The sequence below is a fragment of the Balaenoptera ricei genome, chromosome 3, assembly GCF_028023285.1.
Source record: "Balaenoptera ricei isolate mBalRic1 chromosome 3, mBalRic1.hap2, whole genome shotgun sequence".
NCBI lineage: Eukaryota > Metazoa > Chordata > Mammalia > Artiodactyla > Balaenopteridae > Balaenoptera > Balaenoptera ricei.
In genome coordinates, this window is record NC_082641.1 from 172,008,535 (window position 1) to 172,034,034 (window position 25,500).

General features: G+C 45.2%; 1 protein-coding gene across 1 annotated transcript in view; it reads left to right on the top strand.

Moving 5' to 3' along the window:
• The first annotated feature begins 3,418 nt into the window (after positions 1-3,418).
• LOC132363475 (mucin-16-like) overlaps positions 3,419-25,500 on the top strand; it is a 73,150-nt gene continuing 51,068 nt past the window's right edge. Inside the window, exons 1-2 of the mRNA XM_059919162.1 lie at positions 3,419-3,509; positions 20,164-20,274. Of these exons, the coding sequence (XP_059775145.1) occupies positions 3,419-3,509; positions 20,164-20,274 (202 nt within the window). The remainder of the gene's footprint in view (positions 3,510-20,163; positions 20,275-25,500) is intronic.

A 25,500-nucleotide genomic window follows, 5' to 3' on the forward strand; every position in this document is an offset into this window, starting at 1 on the left:
TGTCTACAAATAACAAATGCTGGAGAGGGTGTGGAGAAAAGGGAATCCTCTACACTGTTGGTGGGAATGTAAATTGGTGCAGCCCCTATGGAGAACAGTATTGAGGTTCCTTAAAAAACTAAAAATAAAGCTAACATATGATCCAGCAACCCCACTCCTGGGCATATATCTGTAGAAAACCATACTTTGAAAAGATACATGCACCCCAATATTCATTGCAGCACTATTCACAATAGCCAAGACATGGAAACAACCTAAATGTCCATCGACAGATGAATGGATAAAGAAGATGTGGTACATATATACAGTGGAATATTACTCAGCTGTAAAAAAGAATGAAATAATGTTATTTGCAGCAACATGGGTAGACCTAGAGATAGATTATCATAAGTGAAGTTAAGCCAGACAAAGACAAGTATCATATGATATCGCTTATATGTGGAATCTAAAGTATGACACAAATGAACTTATCTACCAAAAAACAACAGACTCACAGATATAGAGAACAGACTTGTGGTTACCAAGTGGGAGGGGGAGAGGGGGAGGGAAGGATCGGGAGTTTGGGATTAGCAGATGCAAACTATTATTTATAGAGTGGATAAACAACAAGGTCCTACTGTATAGCACAGGGGACTATACTCAACATCCTGGGATAAACCATAATGGAAAAGAATATGAAAAAGAATGTATATATATGTATAGCTGAATCACTTTGCTGTACAGTAGATATTAATACAACATTGTAAATCAACTATACTTCAATAAAATAAATTAAAAAAAAGAAAAAGTACATTCACATGCTTAAGCTGTTCCAAGCCTACTCATAAATTTTCTAATAACTGAACTGAGGATTGTTTTTTTTTTAAATTCAGATTAAACAAAATAAAAAATTCAGTTCCTCAGTCACACCAGCCACATTTCAAGTGCTCAGTGGCCACATGTGGCTCATGGTGGGTGGCCCTGTTGGATGGCACAGATATAGAACATGAACATTATCCAGAAAGTTCCACTGGACAACAGTGTGGCTTTAGACCAGTTTGGTTTTTTTGGGGGGGGGGGTTGTTTGTTTGTTTTTGTTTTTTATCAGTGTCAGTATTGACATTTGGGGCTGGATAATTCATTGTCAAGTGGGTTTGTCTTTTGCACTGTAGGATATTCACCAACATCCCTGTTCTCTATCCACTAGATGCCAGTAGCAGCACCCCTTCCCCTCATGACAACCAAAAATGACTCTAGACATTGCCAAATGTCCTCTGGGGGGTGGGGGAAATAACCCTTAGGTGAGAAACACTGTTCTTGATCAAAACAGAGTTCAAATCCTAGTTCTGCTATGTGCTAGATGAGTGACTTTGGGCAAATCCCTAAGCCTCGGCATTCTCATCTGTGCAATGGGGCAATGAGTAGCAACCACCTTATAGAACCACTGTGAGGGTAAAACCTAGCTTCAGGGTCGTGGGGATGACTGGAAGCCATGCCCAGCGCATAGTAGGTGTTCAATAAACAGTAGTTGTGATTACCTATTGTGAACCTAAACCCATAAACCCCTGTGCACCCGTTGTAAGAGCAGGGCAGCTCCTGGACGCTGAGGCCTCTCTGATGGTGTTCGGGGGTGCTTGTTGTTGTGTCCTGGAGAGACAGAGGATTTAAATCGCTTAAATAGGCAGAGTTCGGAGAGTCCAAGGATCTGGGGTCTGGTCCCAGCTCTGTCACTGATCTTGCTGGTCCTGGTACTTTTTGGGTGCCCAATTTTCCCCTCTGTGAGGTGCAGGGAGCTGACCTCCGTGACTTCCCACTGGACCCTCTAGCTTGGCCTCTGTTTCTGATTGTTTCCTTAAGGAAGGGAGGAGGTGCCCGGGTAGACAACCAAGGGAGGGGGTTTGGACAAAAGCCAGACTCCACTTCCTGCTTCCTGCTGCCTCCAGTTTTTGCTAACACTGTGTCTTTTCCCTGGAACACTCCTTTCTCCACTCCCCACCTCCCCTGGCCCAGCTGGCTTCAGCTTATCCTTCAGGACTTGGTGTACGTGGCACCTCCTCCAGGAAGCCTTTCCTGATCCCCTGCCCGTTCCCAGTCTGGGACTGGTGTCTCCCACCGACTTCTATGCTTCTGCCACCCCACCTTGATCATTTGTCCATCTTGGCCAGGCTGCATGCCTGAAGTGTAGCAGGGGCTCAGCAGAGTGTGTCCATGCTGAGAGCGAGTGAATGGCATCTGGGCAAGAAGGGTGGAGAGTAGGTTAGCAGGACGTCGCATTGAGCATGAAGGACCGGGGGGCAGGTGGGTGGGTGGGTGTTCTGATAAGCTCGCCTTGGCTACAGGTCCATGGAGTTTGGCTCCGGGTACCAGGTGCAGGAGAGATGTGAGGTTTCGTGGGGTGGCCACTGCCTGCCACTTTCACACCTGCGTGTGCCGTCCCCTGGATGAGAAGATAAACCCACCTGTCTGGCTGTTAGAGGCTTGAGGGGTGGACCAGGAGGGAGGGTGAGGGTCTCCTGAGCGCCTGGATGAGGGAGGAGCATGGGGGACACTGGGGATCACGTACCTAAGGAGGATCGCCCTGGCAAAATCTGTTTGGCAGACGGTGGGGGAGAAGGGCAGCTGTTGTAACAGCCCAGGCCTGGGGTGACCAGAATCCCTGGAGGCTGCAGCCTTGTCAAGGAGGAGGCAGAATCCCATGCCAGCCCCTCCTGCTCTTCTCTGCCCCTGGGGCCGCCGCAGGGCTCGGCTGGGGAGTGAGCACTACAGCCCCCATGCTGGCCATGTGGGGCCTGGAGGGGTACGGGGTGGGGCACAGGGGGGCCCTGAGGGGCTCCCCAAGCGGACAACAACCCCGGCCCTCTGCTTCCCTGGCAGCCAGGGAGTTCCCACGTGGGCACGCAGTCTCCCACTCCCGCACATTCCAAAACCCTGGGAGCCAGCCGCGCCTCCCCCAGGGAGGGTCCACCCAGCTCGGCCTGGTGGTGCCAGCCCCTGAGCAGGAAGTTGTCAGGTAGAACCCAGGGGACTTGAAAGATTAGGACAGATCTATGGTCAGCCTCCTGTTCACCTGTAAGGCCAGCCGGACCCTTGGGTGGGGGGCAGGGGGTGGGGTGGGGTAGGGGGGCGTCTCTTGGTCTGGCAACAGGCTTTTCGGGAGCCAGGCTGAGTCTGGTGGGTGGGGATCCCCTGTGCCCCTCTTCACAAAGGGTATCAGTTGGCAGGCGTTAGTCGCCACGAGGGCACTGAATAATGCCAGCTGACCTTTGCCAGCCACCGAGCCACTGCTTCCCCCTAGGGCAGGCCCTGCCCCTCTCGGGAAGCTCAGCAAGGCGTGTCCTCAACGCCCTCCCAGGAGCCCGGCTGGCTCGACTGGGCTGGGTTCAGTCACTGGGACTCCTTCGGGGTGTGAGGAGCACTCCCCGGGTGGGTGGGCAGGAGCATGGGCAGGGAAAGCCCTGCACACCTGGGGCGCCATCGGCGAGGGCAGCTGGTGGCTCTGACCGTGACCCTCCTCCTCACCTGCGGGCCAGGTAAGCCGGGCTGAGCTGGGGCCAGCGGAGGAGTCGGACAGATTCCTGGAAAAGAGGGGCAGATGTGACAGGCGCGTCAGCTTCCCAAGCCCCCCACAGGGGCAGCCACAAGGGCTTTTGCTTTTCAGCAAAGGCTTCCATCACAGCCAGCCAGGTGAGGCTACGTTTTCCAAACTGACTGGGGAGACTTCACACAGTGGCTGCATCGTGAATTAAATATTGCTGGATCAGAGATACCCAGGCACCTCTTCTTTCGCTGGCTCACTTGCACGTTCATTCCCTAGGGTTTGGGTGTGTTGTTTTTTGTTTTTTATTGGAGTATAGTTGATTTACAATGTGTTAGTTTCAGGTGTACAGCAAAGTGATTCAGTTATACATTATACATTCATTCTTTTTTAGATTCTTTTCTCATATAGGTTATCACAGAATATTGAGTAGAGTTCCCTGTGCTATACAGTAGGTCCTTATTGGTTATCTATCTGGTTTTATTTGGTTTTTTTGTTTTTTATTGACACCTCTGATCCCAGTACCTGTGCTCAGCTCTCAGGTGGGAAATGAGCAAGTCACAGCCCCAGGCTTGCAGGAGGTCCAGGCTGGTGGGCGAGGCAGAGTGGTGCCCAGGCTCTCTTGGTACAAGGCTGAGCAGGAGCTTTGCCACCTTAGGGGTTCTGGAGGTGAGGGTTTGCCTAAACTGCAGGGTGGTGTTCGGTTGGCAGGGATTTCTACAGGTGCAATTAGTGGAAGAAGAAAAAGGGCACTCCTGGCAGGGAGAACTGGGTGGGCAGAGGCCAGGAGGCAGGAAGGTGCAAGGTGTGTTTGGGTCGTTCAATGTGATGTGAGCGCATTTGGGCTGCTTGAAGGGGGGATGCTGAGGGGAGGGGTGGGAGCAGAAAGGCAGACTGTGAGGGTTAGGGGAGGTATGTTCTTGGCTCTCAAGGGGGACTTTGCAGGCCTGTTGGTCATCTGGGGGATCAGCTTGGGTCTGGCTAACCAGAGAAACCCACTGGCCTCAGGAAAAGCTGGGAGTCCAGCTTGATGTTGGGCTCTCTCTCCTATGGAAAGAAGGTCCAAGATCCTCCACGTGTGGCTCCAGGGCTGCCTAGACTCCTGGACTGTTTTACTCCAGCTGCCTCCTTGGGCAGGAAGTCAGGGCTTTCCAGCCAAACCACTCTGGTGTCCAAGATAACCTGAGAACGGGCATCTACTATGTGCAAGGTGCTTAAATATCTGTTCGTTTACTCCTCCCAGGAGAAAGGACTGTCCTCAATGCTTGTCTGGGAAACGGAAGCCACTAAGGCCTGAAGGAGAGTGATGGTGGGGTCATCCTGCTTCCCCATCCTGAGGACCTCAGGCCCTGGACACTGGCAGCCCAGGAGCCGCCCGGAGTAGGTGGGCCGCCTCCTCACCCACACAGGCCTCTCTGCAGCTCCTGAAGCAGGTGGAGAGGGCACCCCAGCCCCCCAGCCCTGAGTCACCCAGGCCAGCTCTTGCCCCTGGAAGAGCTTTGCGGTTGGACGCCATTGTAAGGCACACACACAATGGCCTGAATTGTGGGCGGGTTTGTATCAGACAATTCCACCACCTCTGATGGGGCGTGTCCCCCTGAGCTGTCCCCAAAGCACATCACCACAAACAGAGGCTGTTTAACTGCTTTTGACCCTAAGGCTCCCTCAGAGTCTGATGCTGAGGGCTGTTTGAACTGAGCAGACTCTTGCTGCTGCCCCAGTGAGGGCTGGTTGCCTGGACTAAGGGTTGACACTCCTCCCCAATTCCCCATCAATTCCACAGTAAACAGGACACCTGTCAGGGCAGGGATCCCCCTGGAATATCAATTCAGACACCCTGCAGGACTCTTGACTTTAATGCTGGGAAAGACTCCCTTAATCCCTGGGCAGAGATGAAAAGAAATCTAAATCCAGTGCTGACAGGCTGTGTGTCCTTGGGCTTGACACCTAACCTCTCTGAGTTTCTATCTCCCCAAAGAGTAATTTAAAAAATGCCAGAGCTGGGGGCAATCCATTCCCCACTCACCTTTCCCTCCACCCTGGACCCCATCTGGTGCATCTTCATCCACATCTGCATCCTGTGCTTTTTCCCTCTTTGCCCCTGCGGCTGAAACACCCCAAGATCCCAGAGGACTGCAATAATCATCATTTTGTATTGCGTGCCTACTATGTGCCAGGGCTTTTTTTTTTTAACATTGTTATTAGACTATAATTGCTTTACAATGTTCCGTTAGTTTCTGCTGTGTAACAAAGTGAATCAGCCATATATATATATATATATATATATATATATATATACACACTACCAAATGTAAAATAGATAGCTAGTGGGAAGCAGCTGCATAGCACAAGGAGATCAGCTCGGTGCTTTGTGACCACCTAGAGCGGTGGGATAGGGAAAGTGGGAGGGAGACGCAAGGGGGGAGGGGATATGGAGATGTATGTGCCAGGGCTTTTACCTGCGTTATCTGGATTGAGCTTGTGTGGGTGAGAATAGGGGCATATTGCCTCCCATTTTACAGAAGAGGAAACTGAGGCTCAGAGAGGTTGAGCCTTTTGTTTAAAGTCACACAGCAGGGATCTGAACACCCATTTTTAGATGATTACTAAGTCCTGACCTTTACCCTCTGCCTGGGAAGAGACTGAGGGTTGAGGAGGATTTCTCCTCTCCTGGCTGTTTCCTGGCCCTTGAGTACCTCGCCCAGGGGAGATAGCTGTTCTCCATTGCCCCTCCCAGCAGGGCCCTGACAGCATGAAGATCTTGCTGTGCTGTTGAGCTCCTTCCTGGGTCCCTGGACAACAGTCATCGCCCCAGTCCAGGCTTGGCTGAGATATCCGAGGTCCAGGGAGGGAGATTATCAAGGGACAGGGCATTGGAGGGAGTAGGTGTGTGCGTGGAGGGTATCTGGAGCTGAGAGGTGGGTTCCAGAGTGTAACCTGCTCTGGCCAGTATTTCAGAATCGTTCACCACCTGTGACTCAGCTCCAGGAAAAGAGGAAAGGTTTGCTCATGTTTTCTCCCGATCACAAGCAATAGAGTCACCTTTCTTTCCAGTTACTGTGTGGCCTCCCCCAAAAGGAAGGTGCTGGATCCAGGCAGGCAGGGCAGCCCTGGGCTTCTTTATACCTAGGTTGTCCTTCTGGTCACTTGATGCTCCCAAGGTTGCCCCAGGCGAGCAGGTAAATGAGCCCCTCCCGCCTTCAGGGAGACCCAAAGTTCCAGAGTGATGTGAATGGCCATCCCCATTTCAGAGGTGAGGGGACAGAAGCTCAAAGAAGAAGGTTCCTCGTGTGACCAGGGTAGATCTGGGCTTCAAACCCAGTGTGTCTGACTCCAAACACCACACTCTGCATCCTGCTATCCAGGTCTGGCTTCTGGGCACAGGTACCAGCCCGCTTCCTCATCTTCCTGCTCCTGCTCAGGGCTCAGAGCTGTGCCCAGGGGCCTTAATGCATCATAAGCCCAGAGCTGCGGGAGGCAAATGCCAGGCCAGCTGTGAGCAAGAGAAAGATCCTTGCTGAGCTGATATTCTAGCAGGGGGAGACAGACCATAACCCATAACAATAGTAAGTAAATTAAGTATTTAAGTATTAAGAAGGTGATAAGGAGAAAAATTGGGGACAGAGAATCTGGGGTGCTGGAGTGTGTTGGGGGGCGGGTTGCTCTTTTCAATGGGGCGGGGTTGGGGGAAGCCTCCCTGAGAAGCAGACTTGAAGGGGGAGGACGCTGTTGCTGTGGGTCCATGACTAACACATCCCAGTGAAACCCAGTGCAACACGGGGATAGGTGTGCTCTGATGTTATTTCTGCTTTAAAGATGGGGAAACTGAGGATCCATGAAGTGAGCTGGGGCAGAACCAGGATGAAATCCAGGACTCCAGGACTTGAGTTCCAGCTGTGTGTGTGCATGCATTTGTGTGTGTGTGCGTGTTACTGAATTTGTATGTGTGCACAAGTATGTGGGAGAGTGCATGCGTGTGTGTGTGTGTCTGTGTGTGTGTGTGAGAAAGAGAGAGAGAAAGAGAGAGCTCTTTTTTTCTTGCAGGGGGTCCTCCTCTTTCTCTCCTGGCAGCACGCCCTCACTTTTCTCAGGTGGGAAGAAGAGCCCTTAGGTCTTTCCTTCCAGGGCAGATAGGACCTCTGCCCTGGGGAACGGTTGGTGCTGAAACCCCCAAAGGACCACCCCCACCAGCAGTCCCTTGTGGGTGCAGGATGGGCCAGCAGGGCAGGGTAGGAGCAGTGGACTCTGCCCATTATCGGAGGCCCCTCCTGCAGGTGAGGATGGGCTTGGCATTTCCCCTGCTGTCCTGGGCTGGGCGCCCCCTCCCTGCACCCCCCTGCTGGGTCCCTGCCTGGGATGAGATGCCCAAGGAGCTGCCCCAGCTCGTCTGACCCCATACCTGCGTGGAGCCGGGCCTCACAACAGTCAAGGGAACAGACATTGCAGTGGGGCATCCTGCCTGGCTGTCCCCCACCCTCTCTGGACCTCTCATCCCACACTGCCCAGTCTCACCTGCCTCCATTGGACCACGCTGCCCCTTACAAGGGCTGTTCTGGGACAGCTGTCCTTTGGGCGTCCAGCTTTGTGACTCTCCAACATACAGTGAATCTGACCCCTGCTCCCCGTCATTGATTCTTATCCTGGTCCCCACTTTCTCTGATTCTGACCCACTCCCTAAGAGTAACTCTGATCCAAGTTACCTCCTCCCTCTAGTAGTAGTAATAATAATAATAATAATAATAATAATAATAATAATAATAATAATAATATTGTGCTAAGTGCTATGCTAAAATGAGTTGTAATATTATTTTTATTTTATTTTATTTTATTTTGTATTTTTAAATTTTAATTCACATAAAGTTCAGTCTTTGGTGAATTTTGACAAATCATATTCATACAACAATCGAGAACACTGTCGTGTGCCGGACACTTGTTTTAAGCCCTTTGCATAGATTAATTCATTTAATACTCTTAGCGACCTGATGAAGTACATACCATTATCATTTCCACGTTGCAGATAAGGAAACCGAAACCGAGGCACTGTTAGTTGTGTGACTTGCCTAAGGTCAAGTCACTGGTCCGTGGTAGAGCTGGGCCTCTATTCCAGGCAGCCTGGCTCTGTAAATCCCCAGTGATACTGACACCAGCTCCCTTGTGAACTCAGACCCCGCCACCTTCCCAGTGACCCCAGTGATGAGAGAAGAGATGGGATTGGGAAGGAAGCCAGGCAGAGCTGGATAGCAGAGGAGGAGCTGAGGCAGGAGCATCTAGCAGACTTTTTAGACTGGGATCCGTAATGAGAAATACATTGTACCCTATGACCAGTTATGTGTAAGGCAGCCTGTCCCAGTACCTGGAACATAGTAGGTATGCAGTAAATATTCATTGCATGAATAAAGGAGGAGGAGACTACTGGTCTGCAGCCTCATTCCCCAGTCATGACAGATGCCCTGATAACCTGAGGGGATGCTAGTTCATCTGAACTGTCCAAAGTAAAACCCAAGCTCAGGTTGCCAGCACTGGCATGAAGACAAGCGAAACATCTTTTCTGACAGCTGCAACCTCCTCTGAGAGCCCCAGGACGAACTCAGTCCTCAACTCTCCTGAGGCTCTTAGAGAAGCATCCAGCTTTGCCCCCTCTCCCTCTGTACCCCACTCCATCCTCACAGGGCCCTCTGGAAGAGCCCTTAGGTTTGTGTCAAGTGGTACCCACATGCCCCCCCCACTTCAGCCAGGGCTCTGTCCCCAATCCTGTCATGGGTCCAGCTTCTCCTTTTGGGGACATTCTTGGGGACAATGTCCAGCCTATTTTTTGAGTCCCTGTCTTCTTCACAGCCTGTCTCTGAGAACATGGCTCATCTGGGGCATGAACCTTGGAGGATGCTTCAGGGACAAAGAACTGTCTTTTTAAAAATTTTTATTGGAGTATAGTTGATTTACAATGTTGTGTTAGTTTCAGGTGTACAGCAAAGTGAGTCAGTTATACATATACATATATCCACTCTATTTTAGATTCTTTTCCCATATAGGTCATTACAGAGTATTGAGTAGAGTTTCCTGTGCTTTACAGTAGGTCTTTATTAGTTATCTATTTTATATATAGTAGTGTGTATATGTCAATCCCAATCTCCCAATTTATCCCTCCCCCCCTTTCCCCCTTGGTAACCATAAGTTTGTTTACTACACCTATGACTCTATTTCTGTTTTGTAAATAAGTTTATTTGTACCATTTTTTTTAGATTCCATGTACAAGCGATATCATATGATATTTGTCTTTCTCTGTCTCACTTATTCACTCAGTATGACAATCTCTAGGTCCATCCATGTTGCTGCAAATGGCATTATTTCATTCTTTTCATGGCTGAGTAATATTCCATAGTATATATGTACCACATCTTTTTTTTTTTTTAATAAATTTATTTATTTATTTATTTATTTTTGGCTGTGTTGGGTCTTCGTTTCTGTGCGAGGGCTTTCTCTAGTTGCGGCGAGCGGGGGCCACTCTTCATCGCGGTGCGCGGGCCTCTCACTATCGCGGCCTCTCTTGTTGCGGAGCACAGGCTCCGGACGCGCAGGCTCAGTAGTTGTGGCTCACGGGCCTAGTTGCTCCGCGGCATGTGGGATCTTCCCAGACCAGGGCTCGAACCCGTGTCCCCTGCATTGGCAGGCGGATTCTCAACCACTGCACCACCAGGGAAGCCCCACATCTTCTTTATCCATTCCTCTGTCGATGGACATTTAGGTTGTTTCCATGTCCTGGCTATTGTATCAATAAATAGTGCTGCAGTGAACATTGGGGTGCAGGTATCTTTTTGAAGTATGGTTTTCTCTGGATATATGCCCAGGAGTGGGATTGCTGGATCACATAGTAGCTCTATTTTCAGTTGTTTAAGGAACCTCCATACTGTTCTCCATAGTGGCTGTACCCATTTACATTCCCACCAACAGTGTAGGAACTGTCTCTTAGAAACACAATGCCAGCAGCAACCATGCCTGAGCCTACAACCCAGGCAGTTCACAGCCCCCCATGCTGGGGAGAAACCCAGCTGGATGAAGGAAAAGCCCTGGGCTTTGTCTCCTTCCAGCATCACTCAGTTTACAAGGAATGAGCCTCTGCCTTCTGTGGTGTGCTGGGCCGTGCGGGTGGGCAGCTTTCCCCTGGGTGGATGAGCAGGAATTCTGAATTCTGGCTGCATTCCTGTTTCAGGATCTATTCTGAGTTGTCTGAGACTCCCTGCTTCCTAGATTTATTACCCTCATCGTCACAGTCAGTTTCATTTTTGCTTTTTATTTTTTTATTCCATCCTCCTCATCCTTTTTTTTTGATAAAAGTATGTTAGAAATTTATTAGAAATATAAATGTATTAATCTTACAAAAATAAGAATTGACATTTAAAATGTGTAACAAAACTCCATGTTTATTTCTGGTTAAATATTCAGAATCCTAAGAACATATTTCCATACATGTGTTTATTTAATGAATATTGTGATAGGGTAATCACAATAGATGTATTTACCTAATATTTTAGGTTTGCTGAATGAAACAAATGAAAGAAGAACAAGAAAAAGCCAGACTGACAGACTCTAGAAGAAAGAGATCAAACCTATCACTATTGTTAAGAAGCAGTGTAGCTCTAGGGTCATTTCTTTTTTTTTAAACCTTGAGTCCCTAAGCTTTGTAGGCTAGTCATCATCCCCTGAGTTATCAAGAGCAAACTCCTGCAAGATCCCCCGGAGTCTGGGGGTCTTGCCCTCAACCACCACCTCAAAGGAAGCCATTTATGTCTGATTGCACCCCTGCTACTTATAAGCAAGGCTGGCTCCTCAGCTCTAGGGGTGAGAGAGCCTGCAATTTGCCTGCTGGGGAGGAAGGACCAGGCCTCTGGTATCTGGGACCTGGCAGGGTGGATGCAACCAAACGAAGAGGTACTCCCGGCAGCAACCGGCAGTGGGATGGGGAGTCCAAAAAACATAGACTCAGTCATCAGCGTTGCCCTTCATTAGCTACATTACCTTGGAAAGTGTTGCCACTCTGTGCCTCAGTTTGTCCATCTGTAAAATGGAAATAATTTCACTGACTAACAAAGAAGGCATATGGAAAGCACCTAGCGCAGGCCCGTGACCGTCTGGAGCCATTCAGAACCAGTGACTAAAGATAATAGCACCAGGAAGCCCCAGGAGACAATAAATTCTGGACCTGCACGTCGCTGCATCCCTATTGCACTTTCCTTGTATTCATTTTCGAGTGCTAGTTTGCATGTTTGAGCGCTTAGCTCAGTGGGACCTGATGGCAGATGAGTGCTACCTGCATCTGAGAGGTCCCCTCCCCTCTACTGAGCTTTAAGGGCAGAAAGCACCCTAACCTGGACCCTGAGAAAGAAGCAGCCTGCTTAGGATAGGACAGAAGGCCCCAGAGAAGTCGGGTCACAACAGAACTCGATGTGGACCCTCACTCAGAGCCCTTGCCGCTACGGAGCTGAATCCCTGCTCATCCTTGGGGCAAGAGGAGGAGGCAACTTCTTGCTTCTTCTAGTTGAAGTCCCCAAAGGCTTCAGGCTGTGCGTAAGGCCACCTCTCTTTAGGATATGTGCCTTCTTATTAGGGGTTCAGCCAGTCAGTATGAGGGGGGCTGGGATGGCCCTATCTTATCACAGACTCTTCTCCTCCCCTGGATTCTAGGAAGCTGGCTCCTTCCAACCCAGAAGCTTATAGGGTGGAAATAATGATAATGAATTATTATATTATGTGGATAACTTAGTGCCATTCAGCAGGGGTGTGTGTGTGTGTGCTGGGGTTCTTGGCATTGGCGGCTGTGTGTCCTTGGGAGTAATGGCCCCAATGTTCTCCTTCCATTTGCTTATCTCTGTCAGGGCTTCTGGGAGCATTTACACAGAAATCAATCCAACTAGATCATGGTGTGTTATTCTGCCATTTGCAGCAACGTGGGTGGACCTAGAGAATATTATGCTTAGTGAAATAAGACAGAGAAAGACAAATACTGTATGATATTACTTATATGTGAAATCATATCACTTATATGTGAAATCTAAACAAATATATAAATGAATGTATATGCGAAAGAGAAACAGACTCAACGATATGGAAAACAAAAGAGTGGTTACCAAAGGTGAGAGGGAAGGGGGGAGGGGCAGGTTAGGAGTAGGGGGTTAAGAGATACAAACCACTGTGTATTGGGTTGGCCAAAAAGTTCGTTCGGTTAATGAATACGTTCTTCAATAAAGTTCTTGGTAAAAATGAAAAATGTGTCTTTTATTTTTGCTTAAAACCAAACGAACTTTTTGGCCAACCCAATATAAAATAGATAAGCAACAAGGATATATTGTATAGCACAGGGAAGTATAGCTGTTATCTTGTAATAATTTTTAATGGAGTATATATAAGCTGTAGAAATACTGAATCACTAGGCTATACATCTGAAACTAATATAATATTGTAAATCAACTATACATCAATTTTAAAAGTCACCTCATTAACATGACAAAAGGCACCTTTATTGCTCTCATCATGCAGGAATTTCCAAGGGTATTAGGAGCTCTTTGCCAGAAATGGGGACAAAGACCAAATACATATTTCTTATTGTAAATTACAATATCACAGCTTTAAAGAAGACTTTCCAGAGGAGGAGATGCTTGAACTGTGTGGGTTTTTTTTTTTTCATTTATTGAGGTAACACTGGTTTATAACATTATATAAGTTTCATGTGTACAACATTATATTTCGACTTCTATATACACTACAGCATGCTCACCACCAAAAGCTTAGTTTCCTCCATCACCATAGGGTTGATCTTCTTAACTCATTTCGTCCTCCACCCATTCCATTTCCCTTCTGATAACCTGTACTATGTTCTCTGTACCTATGTGTTTGTTTTTGTTTGGTTTGGTTTGTTCACTTATTTCTTTTTTTTAAATTCAGTTTTATTTATGCAGTATTTTATTTATATGTTTGTTTTTTATATTCCACAACTAAGTGAGATCATATGGTATTTGACTTTCTCTGTCTGACTTATTCCACTTAGCATAATACCCTCTAGATCCACCCATGTTGTCACAAATGGCAAGATTTCACATTTTTTATGACTGAGTAGTAGTCCAGTGTGTGTGTGTCACACACATTCTTTATCCTTTCATTCACTGATGGGCATTTAGGTTGTTTCAATATCTTGGCTATTGTAAATAATGCTGCAATGAACAGAGGGGTGCATATATTTTTTTCAGATTAGTGTTTTGATATTCTCTGGATAAATGCCCAGAAGTGAAATAGCTGAATCATACGGTAGTTCTATTATTAATTTTCTGAGGAATCTTTAGACTGTTTTTCATAGTGACTGCACCAATTTACCTTAACACCAACAGTTTATGAGTGTTCAGTGCAATCCCTATCAAAATTTCAATGACATTTTTCACAGAAATAGAATTTTAAAATCCTAAAATTTATATGGAACCACAAAAGACCCCGAATAGCCACAGCAATCAGAGAGGAAAAAGAAATAAAAGGAATCCAAATTGGAAAAGAAGAAGTAAAACTGTCCCTATTTGCAGAAGACATGATTGTATACATAGTGAACCCTAAAGATGCCACCAGAAAACTGCTAGAGCTTATCAATGAATTTGGTAGAGTTGCAGGATACAAAATTAATGCACAGAAATCTCTTGCATTCCTATACACTAACGATGAAAAATCAGAAAGAGAAATTAAAGAAATAATCCCATTCACCATTGCAACAAAAAGAATAAAATACCTAGGAATAAACCTACCTAAGAAGGTAAAAGAAATGTATGCAGAAAACTATAAGACACTGATGAAAGAAATCAAAGATGACACAAACAGATGGAGAGGTATACCATGTTCTTGGATTGGAAGAAGCAATATTGTGAAAATGACTATACTACCCATAGCAATCTACAGATTCAATGCAATCCCTATCAAACTACCTATGGCATTTTTTACAGAACTAGAACCAAAAATCTTAAAATTTGTATGGAGACACAAAGGACCCCAAATAACCAAAGCAGTGTTGAGGGGAGAAAAATAGAGCTGGAGGAATTAGACTCCCTGATTTCAGACTATACTACAAAGCTACAGTCATCAAGACAATATGGTACTGGCACAAAACCAGAAATATAGATCAATGGAACAGGATGAAAATCCCAGACATAAACCCACGCACCTATGGTCAACTAATCTATGACAATGGAGGCAAGGATACACAATAGAGAAAAGACAGTCTCTTCAATATGTGGTGCTGGGAAAACTGGACAGCTACATGTAAAAGAATGAAATTAGAACACTCCCTAACACCATACACAAAAATAAGCTCAAAATGGATTAGAGACCTAAATGTAAGACTGAACACTATAAAACTCTTAGAGGAAAACATAAGAAGAACACTCTTTGACATAAATCACAGCAAGATCTTTTTTGATCCACCTCCTAGAGTAATGGAAATAAAAACAAAAGTAAACAAATGGGACCTAATGAAACTTAAAATCTTTTGCACAGCAAAGGAAACTACAAACAAGACAAAAAGACAACCCTCAGAATGGCAGAAAATATTTGCAAACGAATCAATGGACAAAGGATTAAACTCCAAAATATACAAACAGCTCATGCAGCTCAATATCAAAAAAACAAACAACCCAATCCAAAAATGAGAAGAAGACCTAAATAGACATTTCTCCAAAGAAGACATACAGATGGCCAAGAAGCACATGAAAAGAAAGGCTGCTCAACGTCACTAATTATTAGAGAAATGCAAATCAAAACTACAATGAGGTATCACCTCACACCAGTTAGGATGGGCATCATCAGAAAATCTACAAACAACAAGTGCTGGAGCGGGTGTGGAGAAAAGGGAACCCTTTTGCACTGTTGGTGGGAATGTAAATTGATACAGCCACTATGGAGAACAGTATGGAGGTTCCTTAAAAAAATTAAAAATGGAACTACCATATGACCCAGCAATCCCACTACAGGGCATATACCCTGAGAAAACCATAATTCAAAAAGACAATGCACCCCAATGTTCATTGCAGCACTATTTACAACAGCCAGGTCATGGAAGCAACCTAAATGCCCACTGACAGATGAATGGATAAAGAAGATGTGGTACATATATACAATGAAATATTACTCAGCCATAAAAAGGAATGAAATTGGGTCACTTGTAGAGACGTGGATGGATTAGAGACCGTCATACAGAGTGAAGTAAGTCAGAAAGAGAAGAACAAATATTGTATATTAACGCATATTTGTGGAACCTAGAAAAATGGTACAGATGAACTGGTTTGCAGAGCAGAAATAGAGACAGGGATGTAGAGAATAAACGTATGGACACCAAGGGGGGAAAGTGGTGGTTGTGGGGTGGTGGTGGTGTGATTAATTGGGAGATTGGGATTGACATATATACACTAATATGTATAAAAGAGATAACTAATAAGAACCTGCTGTATAAAATATAAATAAAATTAAATCAAAAAATTAAAAACAAAAAACAAAAAACCAAACAACCCAATCCAAAAATGGGCAGAAGACCTAAATAAACATTTCTCCAAAGAAGATATACAGATTGCCAACAAACACATGAAAGAATGCTCAACATCATTAATCATTAGAGAAATGCAAATCAAAACTACAATGAGGTATCACCTCACACCCATCAGAATGGCCATGATAAAAAAATCTACAAACAATAAATGCTGGAGAGGGTGTGGAGAAAAGGGAACTCTCTTGCACTGTTGGTGGGAATGTAAATTGATACAGCCACTATGGAGAACAGTATGGAGGTTCCTTAAAAAACTAAAAATAGAACTACCATACAACCCAGCAATCCCACTACTGGGCATATACCCTGAGAAAAGCATATTTCAAAAAGAGTCATGTACCACAATGTGCATTGCAGCTCCATTTACAATAGCCAGGACATGGAAGCAACCTAAGTGTCCATCGACAGATGAATGGATAAAGATGTGGCACATATATACAATGGAATATTACTCAGCCATTAAAAGAAAGGAAATTGAATTATTTGTAGTGAGGTGGATGGACCTAGAGACTGTCATACAGAGTGAAGTAAGTCAGAAAGAGAAAAACAAATGCCATATGCTAACAAATATATATGGAATCTAAGAAAAAAAGTGGTTGTGAAGAACCTAGGGGCAGGACAGGAATAAAGACACAGACGTAGAGAATGGACTTGAGGACACGGGGAGGGGGAAGCATAAGCTGGGATGAAGTGAGAGACTGGCATGGACATATATACACTACCAAATGTAAAAGAGATAGCTAGTGGGAAGCAGCCACATGGCACAGGGAGATCAGCTCGGTGCTTTGTGACCACCTAGAGGGGTGGGATAGGGAGGGTGAGAGGGAGACGGAAGAGGGAGGGTATGTGGGTATATATGTGTACATATAGCTAATTCACTTTGTTATACAGCAGAAACTAACACACCATTGTAAAGCAATTATAGTCCAGTAAAGATGTTTAAAGAAAAATACTAGCAAACAGAATCCAACAGCACATTAAAAGGATCATACACCATGATCAAGTGGGATTTATCCCAGGGATGCCAGGATTCTTCAATATATGCAAATCAATCAATGTGATACACCACATTAACAAACTAAGGAATAAAAACCATATGATCATCTCAATAGATGCAGAAGAAGCTTTTGAGAAAATTCAACACCTATTTATGATAAAAACTCTCCAGAAAATGGGCATAGGGGGAACCTACTGCAACATAATAAAGGCCATATATAACAAACCTACAGCAAGCATCACACTCAATGGTGAAAAACTGAAAACATTTCCACTAAGATCATGAACAAGACAAGGATGTCCACTCTTGCCACTCTTATTCAACATAGTTTTGGAAGTCCTAGCCACAGCAATCAGAGACGAAAAAGAAATAAAAGGAATACAAATCAGAAAAGAAGAAGTAAAACTGTCACTGTTTGCTGATGACATGATACTATACACAGAAAATCCTAAAGATGCCACCAGAAAACTACTAGAACTAATCAATGAATTTGGTAAGGTTGCAGGATACAAACTTAATGCACAGAAATCTCTAGCATTCCTATACACCAACAATGAAAAATCAGAAAGAGAAATTAAGGAAACACTCTCATTTACCATTGCAACAAAAAGAATAAAATACCTAGGAATAAACCTGCCTAAGGAGGTGAAAGACTTGTACTCAGAAAACTATAAAACACTGATGAAAGAAATCAAAGATGACATACACAGATGGAGAAATATACTACGTTCTTTGGATTGGAAGAATCAATATTGTGAAAATGATTAAACTACCCAAAGCAATCTACAGATTCAATGTAATCCCTATCAAATTACCAATGGCATTCTCCACAGAATTAGAAAAAAATTTTTTACAATTCATATGGAAACACAAAAGACCCCGAGTAGCCATAGCAATCTTGAGAAAGAAAAACGGAGTTGGAGGACTCAGGCTCCCCAACTTCAAACTATACCACAAAGCTACAGTAATCAAGACAGTATGGTACTGGCACAAAAACAGAAATATTGATCAGTGTTACAGGATAGAATACCCAGAGATAAACCCATGCACATATGGGCACCTAATTTACGACAAAGGAGGCAAGATCACACAATGGAGAAAAAACAGCCTCTTCAATATGTGGTGCTGGGAAAACTGGACAGCTACATATAAAAGAATGAAATTAGAACACTCCCTAACACCATACACAAAAATAAACTCCAAATGGATTCAAGGTTTCAATCTAAGACCAGACACTATAAAACTCTTAGAGGAAAACATAGGAAAAACACTGTTTGACATAAACCACAGCAAGATCTCTTTTGACCCACCTCCTAGAGTAATGGATAAAAACAAAAATAAACAAATGGGACTTAATTAAACTAAAAAGCTTTTGCACAGCATAGGAAACCATAAACAAGACAAAAAGACAACCCTCAGAATGGGAGAAAATATTTGCAAATGAAACAACAGACAAAGGATTAATCTCCAAAATATACAAACAGCTCACGGAGCTCAATATCAAAAAAACAAACAACCCAATCCAAAAATGGGCAGAAGACCTAAATAGACATTTCACCAAGGAAGACATACAGATGGCCAAGAGGCACATGAAAAGATGCTCAACATCACTAATTATTAGAGAAATGCAAATCAAAACTACAATGAGGTATCACTTCACGCCGGTCAGAATGGTCATTTTCAAAAAATCTAGAAACAATAAATGCTGGAGAGGGTGTGGTGGAAAGGGAACCCTCCTGCACTGTTGGTGGGAATGTAAACTGTTACAGCCACTGTGGAGAACAGTATGGAGGTTCCTTAAAAAACTAAAAATAGAACTACCATATGACCCAGCAATTCCACTACTGGGCATATACCCTGAGAAAACCATAATTCAAAAAGATACATGCACCCCAATGTTCATTGCAGCACTATTTACAATAGCCAGGACATGGAAGCAACCTGAATGTCCAACAACACAGGAATGGATAAAGAAGATGTGGTACATATATACAATGGAATATTACTCAGCCATTAAAAGAAACGAAATTGAATTATTTGTAGTGAGGTGGATGGACCTAGAGACTGTCATACAGAGTGAAGTAAGTCAGAAAGAGAAAAACAAATACTGTATGCTAACGCATATATATGGAATCTAAAAAAAAAAAAATGGTACTGATAAACCTAGTTGCAGGGCAGGAATAAAGAGGTAGACATAGAAAATGGACATGAAGCTGGGAAGGCAAAGCTAGGGCGAAGTAAGAGTAGCATTGACATATATACACTACCGAATATAAAATAGTTGGCTGGTGGGAAGAAGCAGCATAGCACAGGGAGATCGGCTTCGTGCTTTTCGATGACCTAGAGGGGTGGGATAGGGAGGATGGGAGGGAGGCTCAAGAGGGAGGGGATATGGGGACATGCATATGCATATGGCTGATTTGCTTCGTTGTACAACAGAAACTAACACAGTATTGTGAAGCAATTATATTCCAATAAAGATCTATTAAAAAAAATAATAAATAAAGAGACCTAGGAATGAAGGTTCCTGGTCTAGGAATGCATAAGAGCACGGCTGGTCATGAGGGACCCAAGTCCTTGACTGCAACTGTCTTGAGCAACTTCAGTGTATTGGCTGTGCACAAAGTCTGGTGTGGGGAGGACAGATTTCCTATTTGAAGCTAATATCCTTGAGGTAATTGCCTATGGTTGGGCCTGAAAAATCACACACAGCTTTTTACCTAGGAGCCAGACTCCTCAATAACTACGACAATTTTGCTGGATTTAACTCATGTTATATATGAATATTTCAAAATGAATAAAGGTATAATAGAGTGATGAAGACCCTACTTGTTCTAAGGAGTCAGATAGTTTTAAAAATTTATATGTTGAGACCAATCAGATCAGAAGTCCCCATAATTAACAAAAAGCTTTCCATCCCTTATGACCATCCTGAGGGTTTGATTTAATGTAAAAAAGACAGTTACTCTTTAAATGCCTTCCCAGAGACAAATGAGGGCATTGCTAAGCCAGTATCTAGTGCGTATGTTCCTCATAGGTCCATATTCTTAGGGAATGCAAAGGTAACACCTCTGTCTTTTACTTCAGGCCCTGATGAGTCTGTGGCAATCACCACCAGGGAGCTGAGTCAAGGAGAACATGGAGGAACCACTTGGCCAACCAGTAACCCCGCCTCTCTTACGACTATGATCAATGTGGGTAAGTACGAGCATCATCTCTCTTTTCTTCAAGTCTAAGAGGACCCATTTGGGTCCTCTCTCTTCATTCCTGGGGTCAAAAATAGGATTGTTTAAGGAAGTAAAATGACTAGGTTTGAAATCGATTTCTTTGGCTTCTTGCCACTCTAAAGATGTTGGTTATTCTTTTTCCTAGAGATTGTATTAACGGAACACTGTTATTGCTTCACCTTAGTAATTTATATGATTAGTAGCCAATCAATTCAGCAGGAGAAAATGCCACAGGGTCAGTTCCCTCCACACTTTCTCTTGCACCAGGGTGAAGGATCTTTCTAAATCGGAGATCCTCACTGGAATTTTGTGTTGACAGGGAGGGCACAGACAGACTTGAGGTGATACAGTTTTCTTTTGTTACAGTAGAGGAAGGGATCATGGTCCTTGGCTACGCCAAGTTGGTGAGGATAATTTGAAAAAGAGTGCTCTTAGAAGGTCGAGCTTTCCTTATCCCTGTGGCAGTTACATGCCCTTTACCTCAAGGATAGGAAAAGGGTTCAGAGAGCAGATGAATTTGAAAGAGGTTGAAGGCAAAGGAAAAGAATTTTATCACCCTTCTATTCTGTTGCTTCTCAAATATAAATCCTTAAGTGGCTTTTCAGTGAACTAAGATTTGGGACATCTAGAGGAGGGTCGAAGTTATAAGCTGAAACTGGTTCCGCAAGGGCAGGCTCCAAGGAGAAAAGTAAAATAGGGTAGGGAAAGCCTCGTGCATGGGTAGAATCCAGGTTCATCACATCCTTCCTTGTACAAAGAGCCCTTCTTTGTAGGGTATGTAGTACACTGAGTTCCAGGTAACAATTTCTCCTGAGTAAACAAGAGGGTCAAAGCCCTCACCCCACTAACCCTAACACTTTGATCCATCTTCGGAGATGGTCAGTATATTCCCTGGTGTCCAGAGTCTTGAAATGTGGTATGAGAGGGTTAACATTTTCTTTTCTGGAGAAATAGGAAATAGTTTGAGTTGAAATCACAGGAAGGAACAAATGATACTGTCAATCAGGACTCCTGTACCGTTTGCATATCTCCTACCAACTCACTTTCTAATCACAGGTGTGTCCACAAGAAGCCCAGAAATGGCTACAGCCTTCAAAATCATAAGCTCCAAGGAGCCCAGCACCAGCCCAGAGATGAAGTACACTCTGGGAAATTCTTGGAATACTTCAACAGCAACTGTCCCTACGAAGACCACAGTGGAACCAGTCACACTTCAGACCACAGCCATAGAGAGTGGCAACATCAGCCTCCCTCACCTGCCCACAGGATTCATGACACCAGCCAAGTCACCAACAAAAGGGAAAGCAACTACAGAATGGGTCTCACTCTCCCCATCTGAGGTTTGGACCAACCCCCATCTTGGGACTCCAGAAGGGACCAAAAAGTTATTGGGCACAGTGTCCTCTGTCTCCCGAGAGTCAAATCCTAAAGGCAACATAGGGACTGGTCCACAAAGAAGCCCAACTCTGATTCCAAGGACAACTGGAATGAATTTATCCATGTGGCTTGGCTCCACTGGAGGGACCACCGTGGACACACATGTCTCTCTGAACACATCTTCCACTGGTCCTGAAGACTCTGTGGCCATCCCGGACTCTTTGACAACCCAGATGGTAACCATGAGCTCAGTGACAGATAAATCTGAATTTATAACCAAGACAAGGGTCAACATCACAGTCATTCCTTCCACTGTTCTGAGTAAAGATACAATGACAGATGAACAACAGGCAAGTATATCTGTGAGTGAGGCTTATTCATCTGCTAGCCCATGGTCAGAGCAGACAACTGGGAATAACCTGATTCTTGGTAAATCCCCTGAGGCCAAAGACACATTGCTTAAAACCTCCGTAGAACAAACCACATTAGCATCTCTGACCTCTGAAAGCCAAGACATTACCAGCATCACCAATGCCTCAGGAGGAAAAATGAGCTCTTCACCATCTGTCACATTCCCCTCCGTGGGGTCTAAGACACTGGAGACCATCACAAGTGTAGTAACTAGTGATGTTGCTTCTACTCTTGGGCAACTATCACAGACCTCACATCCTGCAGGAGTGAGCAACATGGAGGTAACCGTAGCTCCCACTCCACTTGTCACCACCACCATCACCACTGTGGAAACCAATTCAGTCCTGACTACCATGCCCCACCCAAAAGGAAGTGTGAGCACCATGGACAGCACCCTGGCTACAGAGACCAGCACATCTGCCCTACAGCACCCGCCCACCTGGTCATCCACAGCTGTTCCTGCCCCAACATCAGGCCCCAGGACTATCACAGACATGGCTTCAATCTTGGAAGTCACAGGTTCTCCTAAAGCAATTTCTGCAATGAGCGCAACTTCATCCATAGCGTCAAGCACTGAATCAGGCTCTGTGTCTACCCCCCATGGCCTTGTGACTGTCATTGGAACCAGCCTAGCCGTCCCATCCTCCTTTGCATCAGTTGAAAAGACAGAGGCCAGCACAAGTGTAAGGACACTGAGTCCTTTAGACACAACTGCATCTATGCCCATCTCAACTTCTGGTGTCGAGAGGATGAGCACCTCAGTTCCTGACATTTTAAGCACAAGTTGGACTCCCAGTAGAAGAGAAACAGAAGCCTTGCATGTTTCAATGGCTTCTATGGACCATCCAAATACAAAGACTATCCCAAAGATCCTCCCATCTACTCCTCTGCCTGATTCTCTGTCCACTCTTGACTGGGCCACTGGGAGTTCTGTGTCATCAGCCATAACCTCTACCTCAGTTCTTCAGGAGGTTACAACTCCTTCAGAACTCCCTTTGGAGAACATGATCAGCCCAACTACCTCACAGCTGCCCTCCTCCATAGAGGACATTACAAGTGAGGTCACACCTGTTACAATGGTAAATAGCTCTAAAGTCACTTTATCAGGGAGGCCAGATCTTGCTAGCAAAGAAGTAGAGCAGAGTTCTACCCAGCTTCACGTCACAGCTTCTGCAGATCCAGGGCATATGTCTAGACCAGAAGCAACAACTCTGGATTTAATCCCATACACAGTAAGAACTCCATATCCAATTCCCCAGGTGAATGGGATAAGGACTCCTACAACAGAGGCAAAAGCTACATCTCATTCCTGGATGGGGGAAGAAGAAACAAGCTCAAGCACATCTCTGAACACTGAGGTGGTAAATGTCTCTTCTGTCTCAGGAGGGACCATCAAGGAGGTTACTGACTCCCCAGGCTTATTAAAGACCACAGATCTACTGGGCATAAGCTTGGAATCTGGGACAACTTCATCTCCAAATTGGAAAAATGGCACATATGAGAGAATAGCCACTTCTGAACCTACCACAGACAAAGGGGCAATTCACCCATCTACAAACACAGTAGATACAATAGTATGGCCCTCAAATTCTGAACATGATCTTCATTCCACTGTCCCAGCCCACTCAGAGTCATCGATGGGCACATATCCAATGAATACTACCTCCATCATGCTGAATACCATTGTTTCCACATCAACAACTACCTGGCCAGAATCCACAAGGGCTGGAAGAGAGCTTGATTACCCCCTGACCACTGAACTGAGGGAGTCCAGTACTTACATGGATACCAACTCAACCACAGAGATAAGCAGTGTCCATTCCCTAAGTTCTTTTGCTATTACTAGGGTGTCCGGGGCAGAAGTCACTACCTCTGACAGAATTTCCAGCCCAGATCTAGCTCAGTCCACAAGGTCATCAGACACCACCAGGCCCTCTACCTTCCCTGACATAATAGACTCTGAAAGAATGACCATCACCATGCAAACAGGTCCTTCTGGGACTACATCACTGGGTGCACCTACCATGGACACATTAGCCACAGCCTCCCTGTCAGGGACTTACTTGGCTGTGACTCAGGGATTTCCACAGTCAAAGATAACCACTCAAATGAGCAAAGGTCCTGAAGGTGTGTCATGGACAAACCCTCCCTCTGTGGGAGAAACCCCATCTTCCTCTTCCCTAGCACCTATCTCTGACACAACCTCATCTTCTCATGTTTTGTTGACATCACAAGGGCAAAGTACCTCTTCTACTCTACCTGTGACCTCAGGTCTCTTGCCTGAGAACTTCGGCTTGGGGAAGACCAGAGACATGTTGAGGACAAGTTTGGAAACTGATACCAGTTTACCCCCAAATTTGAGCAGTAGCTCAGATGAGATGCTTGTCACCACAGATATAGAAGCAATTCATCCTTCCACAAACACAGCAACGACACATGTAGAGACTACCAGTTGTGGACATGAATCACATTCTCCTGTCCTGGCCCACACACAGCCATCCAAAGCTACATCTTCAGTGGTTACCTCCTCTACCATGTGGGACATTACTGCTCCCACAGCAATGTCTGGCTCATCTGAGACTATAAAGATTGAGAGAGAGTCAGTGTCCTCTCTGAATACTGGACTTAGGGAGACAAGTACCTACCAGGAGACCAGCTCTGCTACAGAGACAAGCACTGTCATTTCCAATGTGTCCACAAGTGATGCTACTACTGAGGTCACCAGGACACAAGTTACCTCCTCTAGCAGGATATCCATCCCAAGCCCTGCTCACTTCAAAACTTCTCCAAACACACCTACAGAAAGCAGAACCAGCCCCTCTATATCCATGTTCATGACAGAATCTTCAGGAATGACCATCACCACCCAAACAGGTCCCCCAGGGCCTACATCACAGGACACACTTACCTTGGACATACCGACCAAGGTCTCTGGGGCAGGGACTCACTCGACTGTGACTCAGAGTTTTACACATTCAGAGATGACCACTCTCAGGAGCAGAGGTCCTGAGGATGTGTCTTGGACAAGCCCTACCTCTGTGGAAAAAACCAGGTCTCGCTCTTCCCTAGAACCCATCCTTGCCACATCCTCACCTTCTCCTGCACCTTTCACATTACAAGGGAACAGTACCTTCTCTCCTGTTTCCATGACCTCAGTTCTCACCTCTGGCTTGAGAAAGACCACAGAAGTTTTGGACACAAGCTTGGAACCTGTGACCAGTACACCTGAAAGTGTGAACAACGTCTTGCATGAGATACTGACCACTTCAGAAGCCACCACAGATACAGAAACAATTCATTCTTCAACAGTAACCGATATGGGGATCACTAGTTCAGCACATAAATCACAGTTCACAGTCCCAGCCAACACAGAGCCATCCAAAGCCACATCTCCAATGGTTATCTCTTC